The sequence below is a fragment of the Acanthamoeba castellanii genome (genome assembly GCF_000313135.1).
Source record: "Acanthamoeba castellanii str. Neff unplaced genomic scaffold scf7180000084749, whole genome shotgun sequence".
In the NCBI taxonomy this organism is placed as follows: Eukaryota; Discosea; order Longamoebia; family Acanthamoebidae; genus Acanthamoeba; species Acanthamoeba castellanii.
The window spans coordinates 1-19,973 of record NW_004457364.1 but is presented as its reverse complement, the minus strand read 5'-3'; the positions used below and the strand labels follow the sequence as shown (position 1 = coordinate 19,973).

The window sequence follows — 19,973 nt, the reverse complement described above, 5'->3', positions numbered from 1 at the left end:
CTTTTTCTTTTTTTAAAAAAACAAAATAATGTTTGTGTGTAGTGGATGGTCATCATTGGAAGTAGGACTCCTCCTTCTCGATCTGGATGGTGAGGTGCTTGACAAAGCCGGAGAAGAGGTTGGTGACCTTGGCCAGCACCAGCTGCTCGTCCGTGTCCTGCTTCACCCGCAGGAAGAAGCTCCCCACATACTCGTCTGGCGGGAGCAGCAGCAGCAGCAGCAACAACATAAGGGGGTGGGTGCGTGGACGGATGGGGTGGTGCAAACGCGCAGTTGTGGGGGTGGGGGGGTGGGGGGTACTGGGGGAGAGCGCCCAGAAGTGCTCCTTGCGGCATTCGAGCACGCCCTCGTACATGGCCGCCTGCCGGCGGATATCATCGATAGAATGAGAAAAGGAGGCCACCGGTGTGCGGGCGTGGGACGTCGGTCGGGTGCGTGTGTGCGTGCGTACCTCCGAGAGGCTCTTGCCGAGGCGGTCCTTGATGACGTTGGGGGTCGTTTGGAGCAGCACCTTGCCCGTGTGGCGTGCGAACGGCGTGGCCACCGTCAGCAGCACGACCGCCGTGAAGACGGCCACCACCATGTCCCCCATTGCGAGGCCCCTGGTGCACACGACACAACAAACACAACAAACAGCACGACACGACACACCCGTGACGGGTGAGCATCGCACACGCGCGGCAGCGCAACCCCGGAGGAGGAGAGGAGAGGAGGGCCACGGTACCACTTGAGGAGGAAGGGCACCACGAGCGTGGCCACCGTGACGGCGATGGTACTCATCACCGCCCACGACTGATCTTCAGCCTCGCTCGGCGACTCTGCCAACACCCAGCCAGTTCCACAAACCATGCATCACCATTAGCAGCAGCAGCAGCAGCAGCGACAGAGCAGCAGCAACAGCAAACACGTGTTTGCCAATCGGATGCCTCGAGGGGGGGGGCAGGGCAATAGCGGTCTAGTCGAATGGGCGACGCCGGCGGCGGTACCGAGGGTGGTCAAGCGGCGCAGGGGCTGGAAGGAGACGAGGCAGACCAGGTTCAGCCCCACGCTCACGAGCCCCACCAGCGCCACCTCCCAGCTGTGTCCATCCCCACCACAACCCCCCTCCCTCCTGTCAATATATTGTTTATATTGTAATTGCACATATATATATATATAAATATGCAATCAATCTCTATTTAAAATGTGTATAGTTGATGACGCATTAGAATGAAAGATAAAAAATATAGAAGTGCGGTGGCGGCGCGTCAACGGGAGGGAGTGGGAAAGGGAGGGGGAGGAGGGGAGGGGGGAGTGTGCCTGGTGAGGTCTTCGGGCGCCTCGCTCTCGATGAGGAGGTGCTCGGCGGATTCGAAGAATACGAAGATGGCCGCGAACGAGTGGCACGCGCTGTTCACGAACCCCGCCACCACCTCGTACCTCTGGTACCTGCGCCACCCACCACCACCGCACCACCGGCCATCGATCAGTCGCGTGTGCGCACGCGCGGGGAGGGCAATGGAACGCAAACTTCGACACTCACACACGTGTGGGCGCGTGCTGAGTGAGTGGGCGGGCGGCAGGCGGCTGGGGCACACACACACACACACACACACACGACACACACAACACACACACACAGCACACGTACCCGTAGGTGTAGCTAGGGGTGGGGCTGAGGCGAGCACAGAGCATGGCCAGGAGGGTGAGGCTGAGGTTCACCGCGTTGAACACCGTGTGGAAGCTCAACGCCATCAACGCTGCCGCATTGGCCACGCACGCACGCACATCATGACACGTCACCAACGACACCACACCTTTCGGTCAGCCGGGAGGAAAGCTGGACCACGAGTTGCGGTCGTTGTTGAAGAAGAAGAGAAAAGAAAGAGGCGTGTCAAGAGGCAAAGAGGAGGGGGGGAAGGTGTATACCGAGGCTGCCCGAAAGGTAGGCGTGGAGGAACTGGAGGAGGCCGAACGCGGCGAACACGGCGAAGAAGGCCACCACGCGACGCGACTCGGGCTGGTTGAGGAGGCCCTTCACGGCGCTACGCCGGCCCCAGACCCCGCTGCCGCCACCGGCCCCGCCGCTGTGGGGGGTATACCCCGCCGCCCCTCCGAAATCCTCTTCCATCAGCTCTCTTGTGTACTCTCTTGGTGGCCCGGCCTTTTTCTCGCCCTCTTTTCTCTCCTTTTTTTCGAAGCTGCCGAAATTTCAAGGCGGAATTCGTGGTACCCAAGCCTCTGGAATGTTCTGCACGCGCCGGCGGGCGGGGAGAAGATCGGGGAGACCCGCAGACGAGAAAATAAAGGCCGCCCTTCCTTGTGACTCTCGATCCTCCCAACACAACAACACAACACAACATGGCAGCCACGGCGGACATCGGTTTGGTGGGTTTGGCGGTCATGGGCGAGAACCTCGTGCTCAACATGCTCAACCACGGCTTCACTGTGGCCGTGTACAACCGCACCACGTCCAAGGCACTTCCCCCCCCCACTCGTACTCGTGTCACCAGGTGCAATCATTTTATTTTGTTGTTTTGAAAATCAAAATCCATTATTCGCGGATGAGGGCTTGAATTTATCACTATTATTATTATTATTATTGCCCACTGAATAAGAAGTGTTGCGTGGTTGGGCTCTGCGGGCGACCAATGGGAGGGAGGGCCGGGTGAAAAAGAGCAAAGCGGCGCGGCGTGCTAACACCCGGGGGTGGTGGTGGTGATGGCGGGTGGTGAGTGCAGGTGGACAACTTTGTGAGCGGGCGTGCGGCGGGCAAGAGCGTGGTCGGGTGCCACAGCCTGGAGGACCTGGTGAAGAGCATCAAGCGGCCGCGCAAGGTGATGCTGATGGTGATGGCGGGCGAGGTGGTGGACATCTTCATCAACGCGCTGGCGCCGCTGCTCGAGGAGGGCGACATCATCATCGACGGCGGCAACTCGCACTTCCCGGACTCGAACCGGCGCACGCGGGACCTGGCGGCGCGTGGGCTGCACTTTGTGGGCGCGGGCGTGTCGGGCGGCGAGGAGGGGGCGCTGCTGGGGCCGTCGATCATGCCGGGCGGGGCGTGCGAGGCGTGGGAGGCGGTGAAGCCCATCTTCCAGGCCATCGCGGCGCGCGTGGAGGACGGTTCGCCGTGCTGCGACTGGGTGGGCCAGGGCGGCGCGGGCCACTTTGTGAAGATGGTGCACAACGGCATCGAGTACGGCGACATGCAGCTCATCTGCGAGGTCTACTTTGTCATGAAGCACCTGCTGGGCATGGGCAACGACGAGATGCACGCCGCCTTCGCCGAGTGGAACCGCGGGGAGCTCAACAGCTACCTGATCGAGATCACGGCCGAGATCCTGGCCAAGCGGGACGACGAGCAGCCCGACGCGCACGTGGTCGACCTCATCCTCGACACGGCGGGCCAGAAGGGCACCGGCAAGTGGACCGTCGAGGCCGGCCTCGACTTTGGCGCGCCCGTCACGCTCATCGGCGAGGCCGTCTTCGCGCGCACCCTCTCCTCGCTCAAGGCCGACCGCACCGCCGCCGCCGCGGTCCTGGCCGGCCCCGCCGGGCTGCCGCCCTTTGCCGGCGACCGCGCGACCGTGCTGGGCCACCTCAAGGACGCCCTCTACGCGTCGAAGCTGGTCTCCTACGCGCAGGGCTTCATGCTCATGCGCGCCGCCGACGCCAAGTTCGACTGGAAGCTTAACTACGGCGGCATCGCCCTCATGTGGCGCGGCGGCTGCATCATCCGCTCCACCTTCCTGGGCAAGATCAAGGAGGCCTTCGACCGCGACCCCGCCCTCACCAACCTCCTGCTCGACCCCTTCTTCCGCGACCAGATCGACAAGGCCCAGGCCGGCTGGCGCAAGATCACCGCCCTCGCCGTCGAGCACGGCGTGCCCGCCCCGGCCATCGCCTCGGCCATCTCCTTCTACGACGCCTACCGCACCGCGCGCCTCCCCGCCAACCTCCTCCAGGCCCAGCGCGACTACTTTGGCGCCCACACCTACGAGCGCGTCGACCGCGACCGCGGCCTCTTCTTCCACACCAACTGGACCGGCCGCGGCGGCGCCACCCACTCCACCACCTACAACGTGTAATCACACACTTACACACACACACGCCACACACACACACACACATTCGTCGAATACCAAGCAACAACAACGCGCAGTGCAGTGAAGTGTGCGTCAAGGACAAACAATAAACGTGTTCATTCATTCGTTCTCTCTTTCGCTCTTCTTGAACGTTCTCTCTTTCGCTCTTCTTGTGCGTGTGCACAAGCTTACTTAGAGCGGGTCGCGCTTGGCGGCCTCGCGGGCCTGGGCGGACTGGATGTCTTCGACCACCTTGCGGAGTCGGTCGAGGCGGGCGGCGCGGAGCGAGCGGGTGTTGCCGAAGGAGCGCACGGCGTGGGCGTGGGTGCCCTTGATCTTGGTGGCCACCACGGCCATGCCCTGCTCCTGCGGCACGATCGAGAACTTGCCGCCGCCGTACTTGCGGACGAAGGCGTCGGGGTCGGCCACCACCTGGTCCCGGAAGGCCGCGAGGGCCGGGTCGACGGCGCTCCTGCTCTGGGGCTCGACCTGGTAGTGGTAGCCCTGCGACACCTGCCCCTCGTGCGGGTGCTCCTCGCCCACGAACACCCTCAGCCGCTTCAGCCGCTCCCACCTCAGCTTGTTCTTCGGCAGCTGCAAGCAGACCACACGACACACACACACACACACACGACACACACAACACACGACACACACAACACACGACACAATGAGCGCACAGTGGCAGACCGACCGATGCGACAGTGGCAGGAGCCGCGATGAAGTGAGTGGCGAGTGGTGCTAGCACGCACCATCTTGGAGACGGCAGTGCGGATGATGGCATCGGGGTGCTTGTAGAGCATGTCCTTGGCCTTCACCTCCTTGAGACCGCCGGGGTAGCCCGTGTGCCACCGGTAGAGCTTCTGCTTCCACTTGTCGCCGGTGAAGATGAGCTTCTCCGCGTTGGTCACCACCACGTAGTCGCCCGCGTCGACTGCCGATGAAAGAAGAGATGCACACACAATCGACATGGCAGCCATGGTGTGGCGAGTAGTGAGCTCACCAGCGAATTATGCTACTTCCGGAAAATCGTGCTATCCGGATTGAGGGAGGAAAGAAAAAGATTGAGGTGCGCACAGGCGGGGTTGTAGGTGGGCTTGTGCTTGCCGATGAGAAGGCGCGCGATTCTAGATGCTGCATGTCCCACCTTGAGCCCTCGGCCGTTTACCACATGCCACATGTGGGTGTTGGTCAAGGGTTGCTGCCGTGAAGGAAGAAAGTCGATTAGTCCTACGTTTGCTTCATGTTTGGTGAGAGGAAAAGGGTAGGCACCTTGCAGGGCGCGAAGGACGTCGTCATCTTGAGGCCAATTCAAACAAAATCAGATCAAAATGTCCCCAGCGGAGAGGAAAAGGAAGGAAATCACCAAACATAAACGAAACATTTGGAAGCTGCCAAACATGTAAAACGAAACAGGGGAAAGAGAAGAGAATAAATTTTGGGCCTACTCCAAATCACACAACGACACAAAGATGGCACGAAATGAGGAGAAGGCGCAGTCTATGCTCAACAGGTGGTGGGCCTTCAAGTCGGGTGACCTCGACAAGAAGGAAAGGAAGCGACCCTACCTTGCCTCCAAGTGCAACAACACCATAGCCTGCGAGAAATGGCGTCTACAAATCTTGCACGAAATTGGACAGAAGGTGCAGGAGATACAGAGCGGTACGTGCTACTCCATTCAATTGACGCTTGTTGCTCGATCTATCTCTTTCTCGCTTTCCGCTCATCCACCTCCCTCGTATGATCGCAAAATTTGATTTCCACATTCCACAGCTGCGCTGGGCGAGCACAAGCTGCGACAGCTCAACGACGAGATCAACAAGCTGATTCGAGAAAAGGGGCACTGGGAACGGCGAATCCTTGAACTGGGTGGGCCGAACTACCTGGTACGCTCGCGTGGTGTGAGGGAGTGATGATCAGGGTAAGAGGCGGTAGCAGCTTACCGGTAAGCTGGTCGTGGGGGGGGGGTTGGTGAGTGCAGAGCAGCTCGGCGGTGGCGGGAGATGACGGCGGCCAGACGGTGGAGCCCGGAGGCTACCGCTACTTCGGCGCTGCGCGCGACCTGCCCGGTGTGAAGCAGCTCTTCTTCCAACAGCTCCCCGAAGGTACCTCGAAGCTAGCATTTGAACACAACGCACACGACACGACACGTACGCACGCACACACACGCATGGTTGTCGGCGCTGACCCGACGCGTCGGCACACGCACACACCACAAAGCGGAGAAGAAGAAGAAGACGAGGGCGGATCTGTATCGCGCGGTGGACGCGGACTACTACGGGTTCCGGGACGACGAGGACGGCAAGCTCGAAGAACTCGAGCGCGCGGCGGAGGCAGCGGCCGTGGAGGCGGCGGTCAAGGAGTGGGAGCAGGCCACGGGCAAGCGACGCAAGCTGGAGGACGAGGAAGACAACGACGAGGAGCTCTCGGGAGCCAACGTGTTCCGCGTGCCCTCTGCCGAGGCCGTCGAACGCGCCCTCATCGAGCGGCGCAAGCAGGTACCGTACCGCCACTCACGTGAAGCGATCGATTCAGTTCTGGGGCTGCTGCTCTCGTACTCACACTCCAACCTGTGGTCGCGGCTGCACGTGCACAGGACCTGCTGCGGAAGTATTCCGGCGCCAAGTGAGGCGTGGCCAACCATTGCGTGCAATGTCAGCTACGGCGGTGGTGGGCCATCGGCAACCCCGAGAGAACCACGGACTGCCCACTTCACCCATCCCCCCCCCCATGTAAAGCGATTGATTCCGTCCTATCCATCCACCGTGACCTCTTCTTTTTGCTGCTGCTGCTGCTGCTGCTGCGAGGAATGAAGCTGAAGAACAACAAATCTGTTCTTTGTCTGCTCGACCTTGCGTGGCCGTGCGTGAGGAAGGTTATTATGTATGCACAGCGAGGTCAGGTGGACTCGTAAAGCTTGAGGAGCGAGTCGGGCGAGGCTGGAAGGCCAGTCGCGGGGCATCGGCCGTGGGTCGTGACGGAGGCGTGCAGGCACGGGTAGCAGAACACGTAGCCCGTGCCCGCCACCATGGCCGGGTTCGTGCGTCGCTTCCCGCACAGTCCGCACTCGCCGTCCGCCTTCTTCCGCCCGGCCTCCTCCACCACCTGCACACAGTCATCGCACCCAACGCGAACCAACGGAGCCGGACGTCATGATAACGAAGATGATGAATGATTGATGAATGATTGAGGATTGATGATGACATTGGTGAAGTGCGTGCAGTGTCGGGAGGGAGACGACGTACGGGAGGAGGGCGTGGCGGGGGCGGGGTGGGCAGGGCGGGTGCGGTCTGCTTGGTGTTCTCGGCGTACCACCACTCGAGGAACTTGAACACGAAGAGCACCAGCGGGAGGGCGAGTGCCGAGTAGTCCTCAACGACGTGCCACGCGCGCGCCAGCACGCGACCCACCGTGCGCACTACCGCCGCCGCTCCCCTCGCGTCGCCCACGCCCCAGCTCTCCGCACCGGCCGCCCTTCGTCGCGCCGTGTCCTGCGTCATCTCGATCTGCGGCAATCCAAAAAATGAGGCGTGTCGTACGCGGCGTGTCGCGTGTTGCGTGTGCGGTGGTGCGTGTTGCGTGTGCGAGATGGGGGGGGGTGAAGTGTACGGTGTCCTCGAGGGAGAGTCGCTGGACTTGGAGGCGCTGCAGGTGGAGGAAGGGCGTGTAGTAGCGGGTGTGGTCGTAGAGGTAGAGCACCTGGTACACGAAGAAGAGGCCCTCGTACACCGCGCTCGCCCACGGGTACCCGGCCACGAACAGACCGCGCGCCACCCGCACCACGCGCCGCCACCGCCGCCACCACCGCGCGCGCCGCCCGCCGTCTTCGCCCGCGGTGCCCTCGTCGCCTTCGCCGTCGCCATCATCGCCCTCATCATCGTCCGATCCCTCCGTCTCCAGCCACCCGCTCAGCGGCCCCGCCATCCGCTTGTGCAACTGGTCGAGCTTGGCCTTGACGTAGGGCAGCCCCACCTGGTCCGAATAGAGAAGAGAAAAAGAGAAGAAGAAGAAGAGAGAAGAGATTAGAGTGGTGGTGTTGTGGGTGTGGGGTGGTGTGGTGGCGGGTGGGTGGGTGGGTGGTGGGTGGTGCCAAACGGTAGCGTACGAGCAGGAGCAGCGACACGCGTCGGTCGTGGTCGGTGAGGCGGCTGCCCGCTGTAGCCGGCGACGGCGACGCCCCCGAGTCGGGCGCACCGGTGGTGGGTGCCGCCACCCGCACCCGCTTCAGGCTGTAGAAGTGCTCCGAGAACGACGCGTCTGGCGAGAGGTAGTAACATCATGAATGGACGGAGTCAGCCATGACGTTGTGTTGATGGCGGCGGCGGCGGTGTGGCAATGGTGGTGGTAGAGTACCGTGGCGGCGCAGATGATGAGCTTCGAGGAGCAGGCGCAGGCCGTAGAAGAGCTCGTCGTGGTGCGTCACGCCCCACTCCAGACGCGGCCATCGCACGGCCGCCACCTGCAGCAGCAGCCCATGCCGTGACGTGGCAGCGTCAGTGCGGTGGCGTGGGTGGGCAACGGGGTTGCGGGTGCATCTATTGAAAGCGCAAGATGCAGGGCGCACGCGAGGCGAGCCGTGGCAGTGGCAGAAGGGCGAGGAGAGGGGTTCGTACGGAGAGGGCGTATTTGAGGGCGGGGCCGAAGAAGGGGAGGAGCTCCTGCTGGGCTACCATCTCGAAGAAGGAGGGCCGCTGGGCCTCGCCGCTCGAAAAATTGGCCATAAACATGGCGGGCCGGCTTGTTGATGAACGTCGATCGCTGTTGTGGCCACGGTCTAATGTTTTCTTTTCAATTTTCCTCCAGCGGGAAGAGGGAAACGAAAAAGTAAAATCGAGCACGAGTAGAAGCACAAAGCACAGACGCCACGTCGCCACGAAGAGAGCAAGACAACAGCATAAACATGTGGTGGTGGTGGGTGTCCCTCGTAGTAGCGCTGCTAGCGGTGCCCGCAGCGATGGTGCTGGTGGTGCGGCGACGCCTGGCAGCCAAGCGTGCCTCCCTCGCACCGCAGGGCACCCTGCTGGTGGGCTTCTTCCACCCCTACTGGTAGACATACACCCCTGCCCCCCCCCTTCTTTATCTCGGCACCGCACATACGGCATTCTGTCCCGCTCGCACATACGGCAACGCCTCGTGTGTGTCGTGTGCCTCGTGTATGTGTCGTGTGTATGTCATGTGCCTGGCGGCATTCATGTACTAATGGGTGTCTGCAGCAATGATGGCGGTGGCGGGGAGCGGGTGTTGTGGTGCGGCGTGGAGGCCCTGCGGGAGGCCCTCCTCCGACGCAACGTGCCGGCGCGCTTCGTCATCTACACCGGAGACGACGCGCCGGCCGCCGCCATCCTCGCCAAGACCAAGGTGCCGCACAGCCCCCCTCCCCCGAGCTCTCGTGATCCACTTCCTGGCCTAAGTGTGTGTGTGTGTGCATCGTGTCTCGTGCGCCGTGTGCGTGTTGTGTGCCGCGTGTGCCGCGTGCTGCGCAGACCAATTTCGGCATCGAGCTGCCGGAGGGGTCGGTCGAGTTTGTGCGGCTGACCAAGCGCGAGTGGGTGGAAAAGCGCCGATGGCCGCGCTTCACCATCCTGGGCCAGAGCCTGGGCTCCATGCTCCTCACCTGGGAGGCCCTGCAGCTCTGCCCGCCCCACCTCTTCGTCGGTAAATCGAGCTTCGCTTCGCTTCGTTCTTGTTCTTTCTTTCTCTTCCACTCGTGCGAGCGCGTACTAACGACCGCGTGTGCGTTCGATGCGTGTCGTGTTGCGCAGACACGATGGGCTACGCGTTTGGCTATTGGCTGGTGCGCGTGTTCGGTGGGTGCAAGGTCGGGAGCTACGTGCACTACCCGACGGTGTCGACGGACATGATCGGGCGAGTGACGTCGGTGCACAAGATGGTCTACTACCGCGCCTTCGCCTGGCTCTACGGGTTCATGGGCGGTGGCGCCCATGCCGTCATGGTCAACTCCTCGTGGACCGAGGCCCACATACGCAGCCTCTGGCGCATCCCCAGCCGGTTCGTGCGCCACACCACGACACCACGACACCACGACACCACGACACCACGACATCACAACACACTGTGGAGCTGTGTGCTGATGATGTAACGGTGTGGTGTGTGCAGCACGCGCGTGGTGTTCCCCCCGTGTGACACGACGCAGTTCCAGGAGATCGAGCTGGATGTCGCCCAGCGCAACAACGTCATCATGTCCCTGGGTACCTTTCTCTTCTCTTCTCTCTCTCTCCTCGTCGCACGTACGTGGGCGTCGGCGTTGTGCTTTCTGTCGCTCACGTGGCCCAATCAAACGACAGCCCAGTTCCGCGAGGAGAAGGACCACAAGCTGCAGGTGCGGGCGTTCGCACGCCTGCTGCAGAGCCCCACCTTCACCAGGCACGCGTGGGCCGACTCCGTGCGCCTGCTGCTCGTCGGCGGCTGCCGCGGACCCGCCGACCAGCAGGTGAGACGCCGACCCTTGACTCTCGACCCTCGACCACCACCACCTCTTTTCATCGAAACCGCAGAAGGCCGCGTGGTTCACTCACATGGCGGTGGTGGTGGGGTGCAACAGCTGTTGGACGAAGTGGCGGCCCTGGCCCTGGAGAAGGGCGTGGTGAATCGCGTGGACTTCTTGAAGAACGTGGGCTGGGATGAGCTACGACGGCTTCTGGGCCACTCGGCGGTGGGCCTCCACACCATGTGGTGCGAACACTTCGGCATCGGCGTCGTCCAGATGATGGTGCGCGCCTCCCCCCACGCACTGCGTGTCTTCAGCCGCAGTCAACGACCAGTCAACAGTTGACTAACCACAACTGACCGCAAAACCCAACCGAACCGGGGCCACGCAGGCTGCAGGTCTGGTGACGATCGCGCACAACTCGGGCGGACCCAAGACGGACATCGTGGAGCACGGGCAGACGGGCTTCCTGGCGGCCACGGAGGAGGAGTACGCCGAGTGCATGGAGCGGGCGCTGGTGGCCAAGAACGAGCGGCCCGAGGCGCACACCGACATGCAGCGCTCGGCCCGCCGCTCCGCCCAGCGCTTCTCGGACGAGGTCTTCGCCGAGCAGTTCGCCGCCTGCCTCGTCCCCCTCGCCGTCGCTGCTCAGTGAAGTCACAAACAACACGCGCACGCCTCAACTGCATGTTGTTGTTCTTCTTCTTCTCTTTGATTCTTCCGGGTCCGAAGGCCTGAAAGAGGGGCCACACGAGCTGTGTGTTGTGTTGTGTGGCGAGCGGGCTCGAGCCGGATTAGCGCGAGCGGCTTCGCGAGCGGGAACGGCGGCTGTAGTCGGGGGAGCGGCGAGAGCGGGGGGAGGGACTCCTCCTGTCCCTGCGCTCGTAGGGGTCGTAGCGCCGGCCGCTGTAGCTGCTGCCGCCCGACCGCCCTCCATATCCACCGCCGCCACCATATCCGCCACCGTAGCGGCCGCCGCCGCCGCCTCCATAACCGCCGCCGCCGCCGCCGTAGCGAGGCAAAGCTGTACACACAACACACAACACAACGGGGTAGCGAAGAGGTGGTGAGGAGTCGAGATCGGGCCTGATGGGAAAGGAATGGTTGTTGGGGTTGGGGTTTGGTGGGGGGGGGGCGACGTACAGGAGCCCTTTTCGTGGCCCAAGTAGCGGCCCGGCGTGGGGGACCTGGGTCTGGCGCGCTTGGACTTAAGATGAGGAGGTACAAAAGTGGGTGGTGGTGGTGGTGGTGGTTGGAGAGCGTTAGCTTAAGCGCCGGCGGGGCCAGGTGGGGTCACGACATGTCGCGGTGCACTTGCTTGCGTGGCAGCGAGCTTGACACTTGTGACGGTGACACTTGCAGGCGCTCATCAAATTTGAGTGGCGATACGCTGCTTGTTGTTGTTGTTGTTGTTTCTGCTGCTGCTGCTGTTGCTGTTGGCTTGCAATTTGCTCACTTGATGGCCATCATCAGCTCGTTGCCGGCGAGGGTTGTAAGATTTGTTGTTGGCATTTGCACTTTTGTTGTTGTTGTTGTTGTTGTTGTGCTTGTTGATGATGTTCTTGAGGTGTTGGTTGGTTGTTGTAGTTGTTGTGTGAAATTCTATGTTCTAAAGGCCGCGCGCATGACCCGGGTTAGTCCAACACGAGCAGCACTCCACGTCCCACCGTGCGTGCGCCGCAAAAGCGAGAGAGCGATGTGTGCAATTGTGGAAAGGGAGGAGGGGGGGACGCCGGTTGTACCTTCTCAACGCTGATGATGCGGCCGTCCAGCTCGGTTCGGTTGCCGCCCTCCATGGCGTCCTGCGCCTCGGTGTCCGAGCCCATCGTCACGAACGCGAAACCCCTCGAATCGCCCGTCCTCGGGTCGCACACCTGGTCCCGACCAAGTAGAACAAAAAATACGAATAATAGTAATAAGCACAAATAAAACAAACAAACAAAATACAATAATTATACACAAATATAATGAAAAGGGGATGAGCAGGATGATGATTGTACCAGGTGGGCCTTGACGACCTCGCCGAACTTGGAAAACTTGCGCTCGAGATCGGCCTCCCTCGTGCGGGAAGCGAGGCCGGTCACGTAGAGCGTGTCGCCCGGATTGATGGTGCGGGGAGGCGGCGATCGGTCACGACGGGGCGAACGATCGCGAGAGTCACGACGGGGCGAGCGTCTGCCGCGCGGGGAGCGAGAGCGCGGCGAGCGGGCACGCGGGGCGGGCGAACGAGAGCGCGGCGAACGGGCGCGCGGCGAGCGAGAGCGAGGCGAGCGGGCACGGGGAGGGGGAGAGCGAGAGCGCGGCGAACGGACACGGGGAGGGGAGCGAGAGCGCGGCGAACGACTGCGCGATCCTCCCCTCACTGGCGACTTGGAGGGCGACCGCCTTGGGCTGCCACACGAGTAAATTCGTCAACATCTTAATCCTACACCCGAAATATAACAAAAATTGCGCGGGGGTACCTGTCCATGTTAAGCTCAGGTACTCCGGTATCCGACTGTACCGAGAATCCATGAAAACTTGAGCGAGCTGATCAAGTAAAAAATTAAGTTGGGTGGATGTACCATTGTGTTTGGAGTTCGATCAAATCGGAACCCAGCCGGAATAAAGGGCACCATAACGTTCTCTGGAATGATAAGTATGCGCGGAATGCCATGTTCCGGATCAACGGACTGCAGAAAATTCGAAGCCCGCGTCTTGTTACATGTCTACAAGAAAGTTGCAACCGATAAAGTGGGACGAGAGCAAGGCAGTGAAGACACACGTCTCACCGCGACAAGAAGCCACGGCACGCAGAACGGCCGCTTCTCCTCGATTCATAGAGAAAGATATGTTGCGTTCTGGGTTTAGACAGGGTGGCGCTGCGACGGCATGGGGCCTAAGGACCTCATCACGTGTAGCGTCTACATCGCCAGCGATGCTGTACCCCCAGGCGGTCAGGAGATGGCTCGCATCTTCTTCTTCGAGCATCGAGGCCTCGACATCCAACAAGAAGCTGATTGAGTGGCTCAAGACCCAGCAGAAGCTGCTCCAGCCCAGCGCCGTGCACATCTGCGACGGATCGGTCGAAGAGGACGAACGCTTGAAGAGCGAGCTCGTCAAGAGCGGCACGCTCATCAAGCTCAACGAGGCCAAGCGGCCCAACTCGTACCTCGCTCGCTCGGACCCTGGTGATGTTGCGCGCGTAGAGGGCCGCACGTACATCTGCTCGACCAACAAGGCCGACGCAGGCCCGACCAACAACTGGGTGGATCCGAAGGAGATGCGCGCCACGCTCAACGGCAAATTCGCTGGCGCGATGAAGGGCCGCACGATGTACGTGGTCCCCTTCAGCATGGGTCCCGTGGGCTCGCCCCTCTCCAAGATCGGCGTGGAGATCACCGATTCCCCCTACGTCGTGGCCAACATGCGCATCATGACGCGCATGGGCAAGCAGGTAATCAATCAATTCATTTCTTTTGTATATTCAATATTTATTTGTGTATTCTTCCACAGTCCTATTTATTTACATCTTATTATTGTTTTTAATCGGCGTATTTCATATAAGCAATAAGATGAAGTGTTTTTACAAGAACGTCAGTCGTGCTACTTAGCTCATGGGCTTCTTGGACTCTAATGACGTAAGTGAGCTGTGACGGTCGGAACCGTGGGACCTTTCTGCTTTTGGCTAACTTTGGAGCTCGGTCGCAGGTGTTTGATGCGCTGGGCAGCGACGGCGACTTCGTGCCGTGCGTGCACTCTGTGGGCGCGCCGCTGCAGCCGGGCCAGAAGGACGTGCCGTGGCCGTGCAACCCCGACAAGTACATCGTCCACTACCCCGAGACCCGCGAGATCTGGTCCTACGGCTCCGGCTACGGCGGCAACGCCCTCCTCGGCAAGAAGTGCTTCGCGCTCCGCATCGCCTCCGTCCAGGCCCGTGATGAAGGTACCTTACCGAGTACCCGTGCTTTACTACCACTACTGCTACCACTACTGCTGCTTATCGCAACCTAACCCTGTGGCGGTGGTGTGGTGTGGGAACCAACAAAAAAAGGCTGGCTGGCCGAGCACATGCTCATTCTGGGCATCACCAACCCCGAGGGCAAGAAGAAGTACATCGCCGCCGCGTTCCCCTCGGCTTGCGGCAAGACCAACCTCGTACGCACGCCCCGCCCGCTCCCCGTACGCAGCATACATGTATTAATTTGCGCGCGCGCGGTGCACATTCACCAGGCCATGATGAACCCCACCCTCCCCGGATGGAAGATCGAGACCGTCGGTGACGACATCGCCTGGATGCGGTTCGGCAAGGGTGCGTTACGCCTCCACCACCGCCACCGACCGCCACCTCACCGAGAGAGTGCTGGTGTGCCGCTTTCTCACACGTCGTGTCCTGTGTTGTGCGTGTCGTGCGGTTGCCCCCCCCCTCACCACCCACAGATGGTCGTCTCTACGCGATCAACCCGGAGAACGGATTCTTTGGCGTGGCGCCCGGCACGTCGATGTCGTCGAACCCCAACGCCATGGCCACGACGGTCAAGAACGCGCTCTTCACCAACTGCGCCCTCACGGACGACAACGACGTGTGGTGGGAGTCGATGACCGACAAGCTGCCCGCGCACCTGATCTCGTGGAAGGGCAAGGACTGGACGCCCGAGTCCAAGGAGCCCGCGGCCCACCCCAACGCCCGCTTCACCACGCCCGCCGACCAGTGCCCTGTGCTCGACTCCAAGTGGGAGGACCCGCAGGGCGTGCCCATCTCGGCCATCCTCTTCGGCGGCCGCCGCCGCACGGTGGTGCCGCTCGTGTACCAGGCCTTTGACTGGGAGCACGGCACCTACATTGGCAGCTCGATCGGCTCCGAGGTCACCGCCGCGGCCGAGGGCAAGCGCGGCGAGATGCGACACGACCCGTTCGCCATGCTGCCCTTCTGCGGCTACAACATGGCCGACTACATGCAGCACTGGCTCAACGTCGGCTCCCGCTCCTCGGCCGACAAGCTCCCCAAGATCTTCTTCGTCAACTGGTTCCGAAGGTGCGTGCGCCGCATCTCTCAAGCTTTCTTTGGGTGGACGAATGGCTGATGACGATGACGGCGGTGGTGGTGATGTTCGCGCGCGCAGGGGAGCTGATGGCTCGTTCCTGTGGCCCGGCTACGGTGAGAACTCGCGCGTGCTGAAGTGGATCTTCGACCAGACGGACAACAAGTCCGGTAATGGTACGTGCAAACAGCCGACCCGCGCTCGAGCTCGAGCTTCTTGCATCATTTCTATTCATTTTGTTGTTGTTGTTGTTGTTGTTGTTGTGGTTTTCTCACGTCAATTCCGGTGTGGTGGGAATGATGAATGCGCGTGCAGCCAAGGAGACCCCGATCGGATACATCCCGAAGGAGGGCGCCCTGGACACGTCGGGCCTCGACGTCTCGCCGGAGGCCATCAAGCAGCTCTTCGAGGTCAACCCGTCCGACTGGAAGGAGGAGGTCCAGGAGATGAGGCGATACACCGAGCAGTTCGGCGATCGCCTGCCCGCCGGCCTCAAGAAGCAGATGGACGCCCTCGAGAAGCGCCTCGCCTAAAGCGCCCTTCCGCCAGCCAACCGCCACCTGGCGATCTCTGTCTTTGAATATTTTCCTCAACTTTGCACAAATCGTTTCTCGTCCAATTTCTTGTTTTTGGCCTGGCGTGAAGAAGATGGAGCTGGAGGGGGTAGCAGCTGCAGATGCCGAGGGTCATGGCATTGCGGACCAGGCCCAGCTACGCGAGGAGGAGGTCATCACGGGCATCCCCCAGTTCGAGATACAATGCGCCCTCCTGCAGCGGCACGTTGCTCGCGCCTACTTCCTCGAAAACGTGTGCATCTACCTCCCCGCCCCCTTTTGCATCCATTGCCCTGGCAGACCCCCCACACACATGTGTGCCTGTGCTCATTGCACGCGCACGCAACAAACAGGTGGACCTCCTGACGGCGGGGCAATACCGCGACGTCGTGGCCGAGCGAGCCGTGGCCGGCCTGTGCGGCTTCCCCCTGTGCCCCAACTACCTCACCACCGCACACGCTGTCCCCGTTCGTCTCCTCCTCCTCTTCTGCTACGAGCGTGTGCGTGTTTCTCACATGTTCGGAGGCGGGATGACAGGCCCAGCGATACCGGATTTCGCTGCGCGAGAAGCGGGTCTACGACGTGAGCGACCGGGTCCTGTTCTGCTCCGACGAGTGCCTCGTCAGCGCCCGGCTGGAGGAGGTCCACCTCCGATCCGACAGCAGCGACCCTCTCCCGCCCAAGCGGTAGCTGCCTCCCCCCCCGAGGCCTTATCGCCGAGTGCTTTCCTTACCCTACCCGTGCCGTGTGTCGTGTGCAGCGGCTCGGCGGTGGCTGGGCAGATCACAGAGCGAGCGGAGGCGGGTGCGCCCTCCACGGATTTCCGAGACACGGGCGACGTCGAGGGCTACGTGTGGGGCAAACTGCTCAAGGGCACCGGCGCCGGCCCGGTGCATCCGAGCCGAACGCGCAGTCCGCTCCCCGCCGCGCTCCCGCGGCGACCCGCCCACCCGCCCGCGGCGTCGCGCACCTCCCCGGCCAAGAACGACGCCGCCAAGAGGGTGAAGCTGGTGGGGTCGTCATCGGGCGGCGGCGACCGGGTGAGCCGGCCGGGCATGCGCGAGGAGGAATGGGTGAGCGAGGGACCCGCCATCCTCCAGGGCATCATGGGCAAGCGGCGCACGGTGCAGGTGATTCCCCTCGAGGAGGCCTTCCGCCTGGTCAAGATCCAGGACGAGCCCACCTTGGCCCCAATGCCCACCCCGCCGCGCACACAGAAGCCGTCGCAGCAACAGCAACGAACCGGCGCTGCAGGGGACACAGGCGACGCGGTACGTTGGTATCGCTGTACGTTGCTCCCGCACGCCGATGTCATGCTCACGAAGAGGCGCAGGACGCGTATGGGGAAGAGGGCGATAATAATATCACATCGGACGAAGAGGAGGACGAGGACGAAGACAACTTCATGCCGGAGCCGATGCTCTCCCTGTTCGCGCAGCTGTGGACCACCCTCTCCGACTGGCCCTCGTCACGCTCGCGCGCGTTTCTCAAGCGAAGCGGCGGCTCGCAGGTGCGGCAGGCCATGGCACTCCTCCGGCCGTTGCTTCGCGATCGCTGACGAGTTGTGTCAACGCGTTCACGCGATCTTTGCTGCGTGTGGCGCCATCACAGGGCGAGGGCACAGCGGAGCTCATGACCAAGGAAGCCGACGAAGAAGAACCGCCCCAGCCGCCGCGCGACATCATGCCCATCAGCGACGCGGTACGTTGGGACGCGCCGGGCCGCCACCACACAATTCTCAGCATTCCGCCGCTTTCGCTCTTTTGCGAACGTTTGTTTATTTGTTTGTTGCGCTCTCTGAATCAAGGACCAAGAGCGGGCGAGGGGCCGAACGATCCAGGAGATGCTGCTGCGCGAGCTGCCCGCCGTGTGCGCCCAGCTCCGCATCTCGGTCCCGCTTCACAGCACCCTGTCGCGCCTTCTGGAGACCTTCGCCTTCCCTCGGCCCCTCATGTTCAAGCCACAGCAGCTGCGCCTCGTTCTCATCGTCCTGCTCGACGTGTACGTCGCCCTTGTGTCGTGTCGTGTTGCGTGTCGTGTCATTCATTGGTCGTGTCGTGTGCCATACGGGAATCTGCAGCACTGACGCAATCTCTGCTCTGCAGGCTCGCCGCGCGTGGCGACGACGTGTTGCGGGCGCAGATGCAGGCCAGCGACGCACAGAAGCGGAGCCTGCTTGCCGCCCACAACCTCTCGCCCGACGAGTGGCAGCTCCTCGTCGAACTGTTCCTGTAAACAAAAACAACAGGCGAAAAAAGAAAGGCAAGAACGAGCTGCCAGATTTCGCAGGAAGTGCCGAATTGCAGAAGACGGGGGGGGGGAGAGATCAAAAGAAACTCGCAGCTTGGCTACAACAGAAGAGCATAATTTGTAGATATATTGAGAGAGATGGCCAGCGAGGCGTTCCAGCGTGGATGCAGTCTGTTTGTGGATGAGGACTTTGAGGAGGCCCTTGGCGCGTTCAGCCAGGCCATCGACCTTGCCGGCCCTGCCTCCAAGGAGACGGCAGAATACTACGTGAAGCGTTCGGCGTGCCACGCGAAGCTGCAGCACCACACCGACGCCGTGGCCGACGCCAACGCGGCTCTCGCCATCGATCCCCAGAACCCTCGTGCCCTTCTGCGTAAAGGGTACGCGCATGCTTTTTCCTTGGATTTATTAAATTTAATCGTATAAAACATTCAATTAATTGCTGACGATCTCACCGCTTCATCTAGTACTGCGTGCTTCGCGTTGGACGAGTTCGAGGCCGCCAGGGAGGCCTTCCAGGCGGGACTTGCCGTAGAGCCCGCCAACAGCACCTTCAAGACCTGGCTCCGCAAGTGCGAGGCCGAGCTTGCTGGTAGGGCACCTTTCTTCTTTCCTTCTTCTACTTCTTTTGTGGGCGCGTGGCACCACCACCGTCTGACTCCCTACTTTCTTCTTTTGGTGCATCGCAGGCGAGGAAGGACGCGAAGCTGAAGCTTCTTCGGGCGAGGCGGCTGCTCCTGCTCCCGCACAGCCTGCCACTACTGCCCCTGCTCCTGCCCAGGAGGCGCCCAAGGAAGCCGCAGCTCCCGCACCGGCGCCCACACAAGCGGCCGAGGCTGCTGCTCCTCCCAAGGAGCCCCGGGTCAGGTACGCGATGCGTCACTGTGAGTGGGCAGCCAACGTGCGATGAGGGGGTTGAAAGCTGTGTGAAGGCTCACGATGGGCGTGCATGCGGTGCAGGCACACGTGGTACCAGAACGAGTCGTTCGTGTACGTGACCTTCTATCAGCGCGACTTGAAGCAGACTGACGTCAAGGTCCAGTTCGAAGAGAAGGAGGTGCGGATGCAGCCAAACAACGGCCGATTTAGGATCTTGGCTCCCTCGCTTACATCTACCGTTCACACGCACACACACACACCAGCTCGACGTGACGCTGGAGCTGCCGGACGGCACGTCGTTCGTGTTCGACGCCGAGCTGTGCGATGCCATCGTGCCCGACCAGTGCAAGATCGCCATCAACCGGGCCAACGTGGAGATTAAGCTCAAGAAGGCGCGCTCCGGCCAGTGGGCCAATCTCGAGGCCAAGCCCGGTGCCGTCGTCAACCCCTGGCCCGACACCTCGAGTACGTCTCCATCTCCATCATGTCTTCTTCTTCTTCTTCACTGCTGCGTGTCTCTTCTAAGGTTGACGTGTGTCTCTTCATATTCGTCGTCATCATCGAAAAGGCGCCAACAAGCACCTGTACCCGTCGTCGTCGCGCAAGAAGCTGAACTGGGACCAGCTGGAGAAGGAGGTGGAGGAGGAGAAGCTCGAGGGCGACGCGGCCCTCAACAAGGTGTTCCAGGACATCTTCGCCGGCGGGTCGGAGGAGCAGCGCCGGGCCATGATCAAGTCCTTCACCGAGTCTGGCG

The 19,973-nt window shown here is 61.6% G+C and overlaps 10 protein-coding genes across 10 annotated transcripts; 6 read left to right on the top strand and 4 right to left on the bottom strand.

Moving 5' to 3' along the window:
* Window positions 1-52: 52 nt before the first annotated feature.
* On the bottom strand, window positions 53-2,110 carry ACA1_191570 (cation diffusion facilitator family transporter superfamily protein; the record flags this gene model as incomplete). Its single annotated transcript, XM_004336424.1, has 8 exons — window positions 53-195; window positions 301-361; window positions 452-602; window positions 725-818; window positions 987-1,078; window positions 1,378-1,428; window positions 1,631-1,739; window positions 1,909-2,110. The coding sequence occupies 8 exons, from the start codon at window positions 2,108-2,110 to the stop codon at window positions 53-55; spliced, it is 903 nt and encodes a 300-aa protein (XP_004336472.1).
* Window positions 2,111-2,340: 230 nt separating this feature from the next.
* On the top strand, window positions 2,341-4,070 carry ACA1_191560 (phosphogluconate dehydrogenase (decarboxylating), Cterminal domain containing protein; the record flags this gene model as incomplete). The annotated part of the gene is made up of 2 exons (XM_004336423.1): window positions 2,341-2,433; window positions 2,721-4,070. The coding sequence occupies 2 exons, from the start codon at window positions 2,341-2,343 to the stop codon at window positions 4,068-4,070; spliced, it is 1,443 nt and encodes a 480-aa protein (XP_004336471.1).
* Window positions 4,071-4,259: 189 nt separating this feature from the next.
* ACA1_191550 (ribosomal protein L13, putative) lies at window positions 4,260-5,247 on the bottom strand (the record flags this gene model as incomplete). The annotated part of the gene is made up of 3 exons (XM_004336422.1): window positions 4,260-4,661; window positions 4,820-5,001; window positions 5,145-5,247. 3 exons carry the CDS (start codon window positions 5,245-5,247, stop codon window positions 4,260-4,262), a joined length of 687 nt encoding a protein of 228 aa, XP_004336470.1.
* Window positions 5,248-5,539: 292 nt separating this feature from the next.
* Window positions 5,540-6,696, top strand: ACA1_191540 (uncharacterized protein; the record flags this gene model as incomplete). The annotated part of the gene is made up of 5 exons (XM_004336421.1): window positions 5,540-5,729; window positions 5,841-5,953; window positions 6,049-6,172; window positions 6,288-6,565; window positions 6,664-6,696. The coding sequence occupies 5 exons, from the start codon at window positions 5,540-5,542 to the stop codon at window positions 6,694-6,696; spliced, it is 738 nt and encodes a 245-aa protein (XP_004336469.1).
* A 269-nt stretch (window positions 6,697-6,965) lies between these two features.
* ACA1_191530 (Peroxin 12 (Pex12), putative) lies at window positions 6,966-8,794 on the bottom strand (the record flags this gene model as incomplete). Its single annotated transcript, XM_004336420.1, has 6 exons — window positions 6,966-7,172; window positions 7,313-7,573; window positions 7,677-8,039; window positions 8,173-8,324; window positions 8,421-8,526; window positions 8,681-8,794. 6 exons carry the CDS (start codon window positions 8,792-8,794, stop codon window positions 6,966-6,968), a joined length of 1,203 nt encoding a protein of 400 aa, XP_004336468.1.
* Window positions 8,795-9,021: 227 nt separating this feature from the next.
* Window positions 9,022-11,170, top strand: ACA1_191520 (asparagine-linked glycosylation 11 (alpha-1,2-mannosyltransferase) family protein; the record flags this gene model as incomplete). The annotated part of the gene is made up of 8 exons (XM_004336419.1): window positions 9,022-9,113; window positions 9,281-9,425; window positions 9,551-9,722; window positions 9,830-10,080; window positions 10,222-10,276; window positions 10,373-10,518; window positions 10,630-10,797; window positions 10,907-11,170. The coding sequence occupies 8 exons, from the start codon at window positions 9,022-9,024 to the stop codon at window positions 11,168-11,170; spliced, it is 1,293 nt and encodes a 430-aa protein (XP_004336467.1).
* A 139-nt stretch (window positions 11,171-11,309) lies between these two features.
* On the bottom strand, window positions 11,310-12,985 carry ACA1_191510 (RNA recognition motif domain containing protein; the record flags this gene model as incomplete). Its single annotated transcript, XM_004336418.1, has 6 exons — window positions 11,310-11,539; window positions 11,659-11,722; window positions 12,258-12,389; window positions 12,516-12,690; window positions 12,728-12,940; window positions 12,978-12,985. The coding sequence occupies 6 exons, from the start codon at window positions 12,983-12,985 to the stop codon at window positions 11,310-11,312; spliced, it is 822 nt and encodes a 273-aa protein (XP_004336466.1).
* A 447-nt stretch (window positions 12,986-13,432) lies between these two features.
* ACA1_191500 (phosphoenolpyruvate carboxykinase (GTP), putative) lies at window positions 13,433-16,069 on the top strand (the record flags this gene model as incomplete). The annotated part of the gene is made up of 7 exons (XM_004336417.1): window positions 13,433-13,951; window positions 14,206-14,440; window positions 14,549-14,652; window positions 14,728-14,806; window positions 14,935-15,529; window positions 15,618-15,712; window positions 15,852-16,069. 7 exons carry the CDS (start codon window positions 13,433-13,435, stop codon window positions 16,067-16,069), a joined length of 1,845 nt encoding a protein of 614 aa, XP_004336465.1.
* Window positions 16,070-16,184: 115 nt separating this feature from the next.
* On the top strand, window positions 16,185-18,325 carry ACA1_191490 (uncharacterized protein; the record flags this gene model as incomplete). The annotated part of the gene is made up of 8 exons (XM_004336416.1): window positions 16,185-16,343; window positions 16,444-16,557; window positions 16,628-16,776; window positions 16,851-17,361; window positions 17,424-17,600; window positions 17,702-17,791; window positions 17,898-18,091; window positions 18,196-18,325. The coding sequence occupies 8 exons, from the start codon at window positions 16,185-16,187 to the stop codon at window positions 18,323-18,325; spliced, it is 1,524 nt and encodes a 507-aa protein (XP_004336464.1).
* A 153-nt stretch (window positions 18,326-18,478) lies between these two features.
* On the top strand, window positions 18,479-19,963 carry ACA1_191480 (CS domain containing protein; the record flags this gene model as incomplete). The annotated part of the gene is made up of 6 exons (XM_004336415.1): window positions 18,479-18,720; window positions 18,808-18,932; window positions 19,030-19,207; window positions 19,301-19,397; window positions 19,483-19,684; window positions 19,788-19,963. Coding segments are annotated over 6 exons (1,020 nt in total), but the record flags the coding sequence as incomplete, so codon positions are not given.
* Window positions 19,964-19,973: the final 10 nt, after the last annotated feature.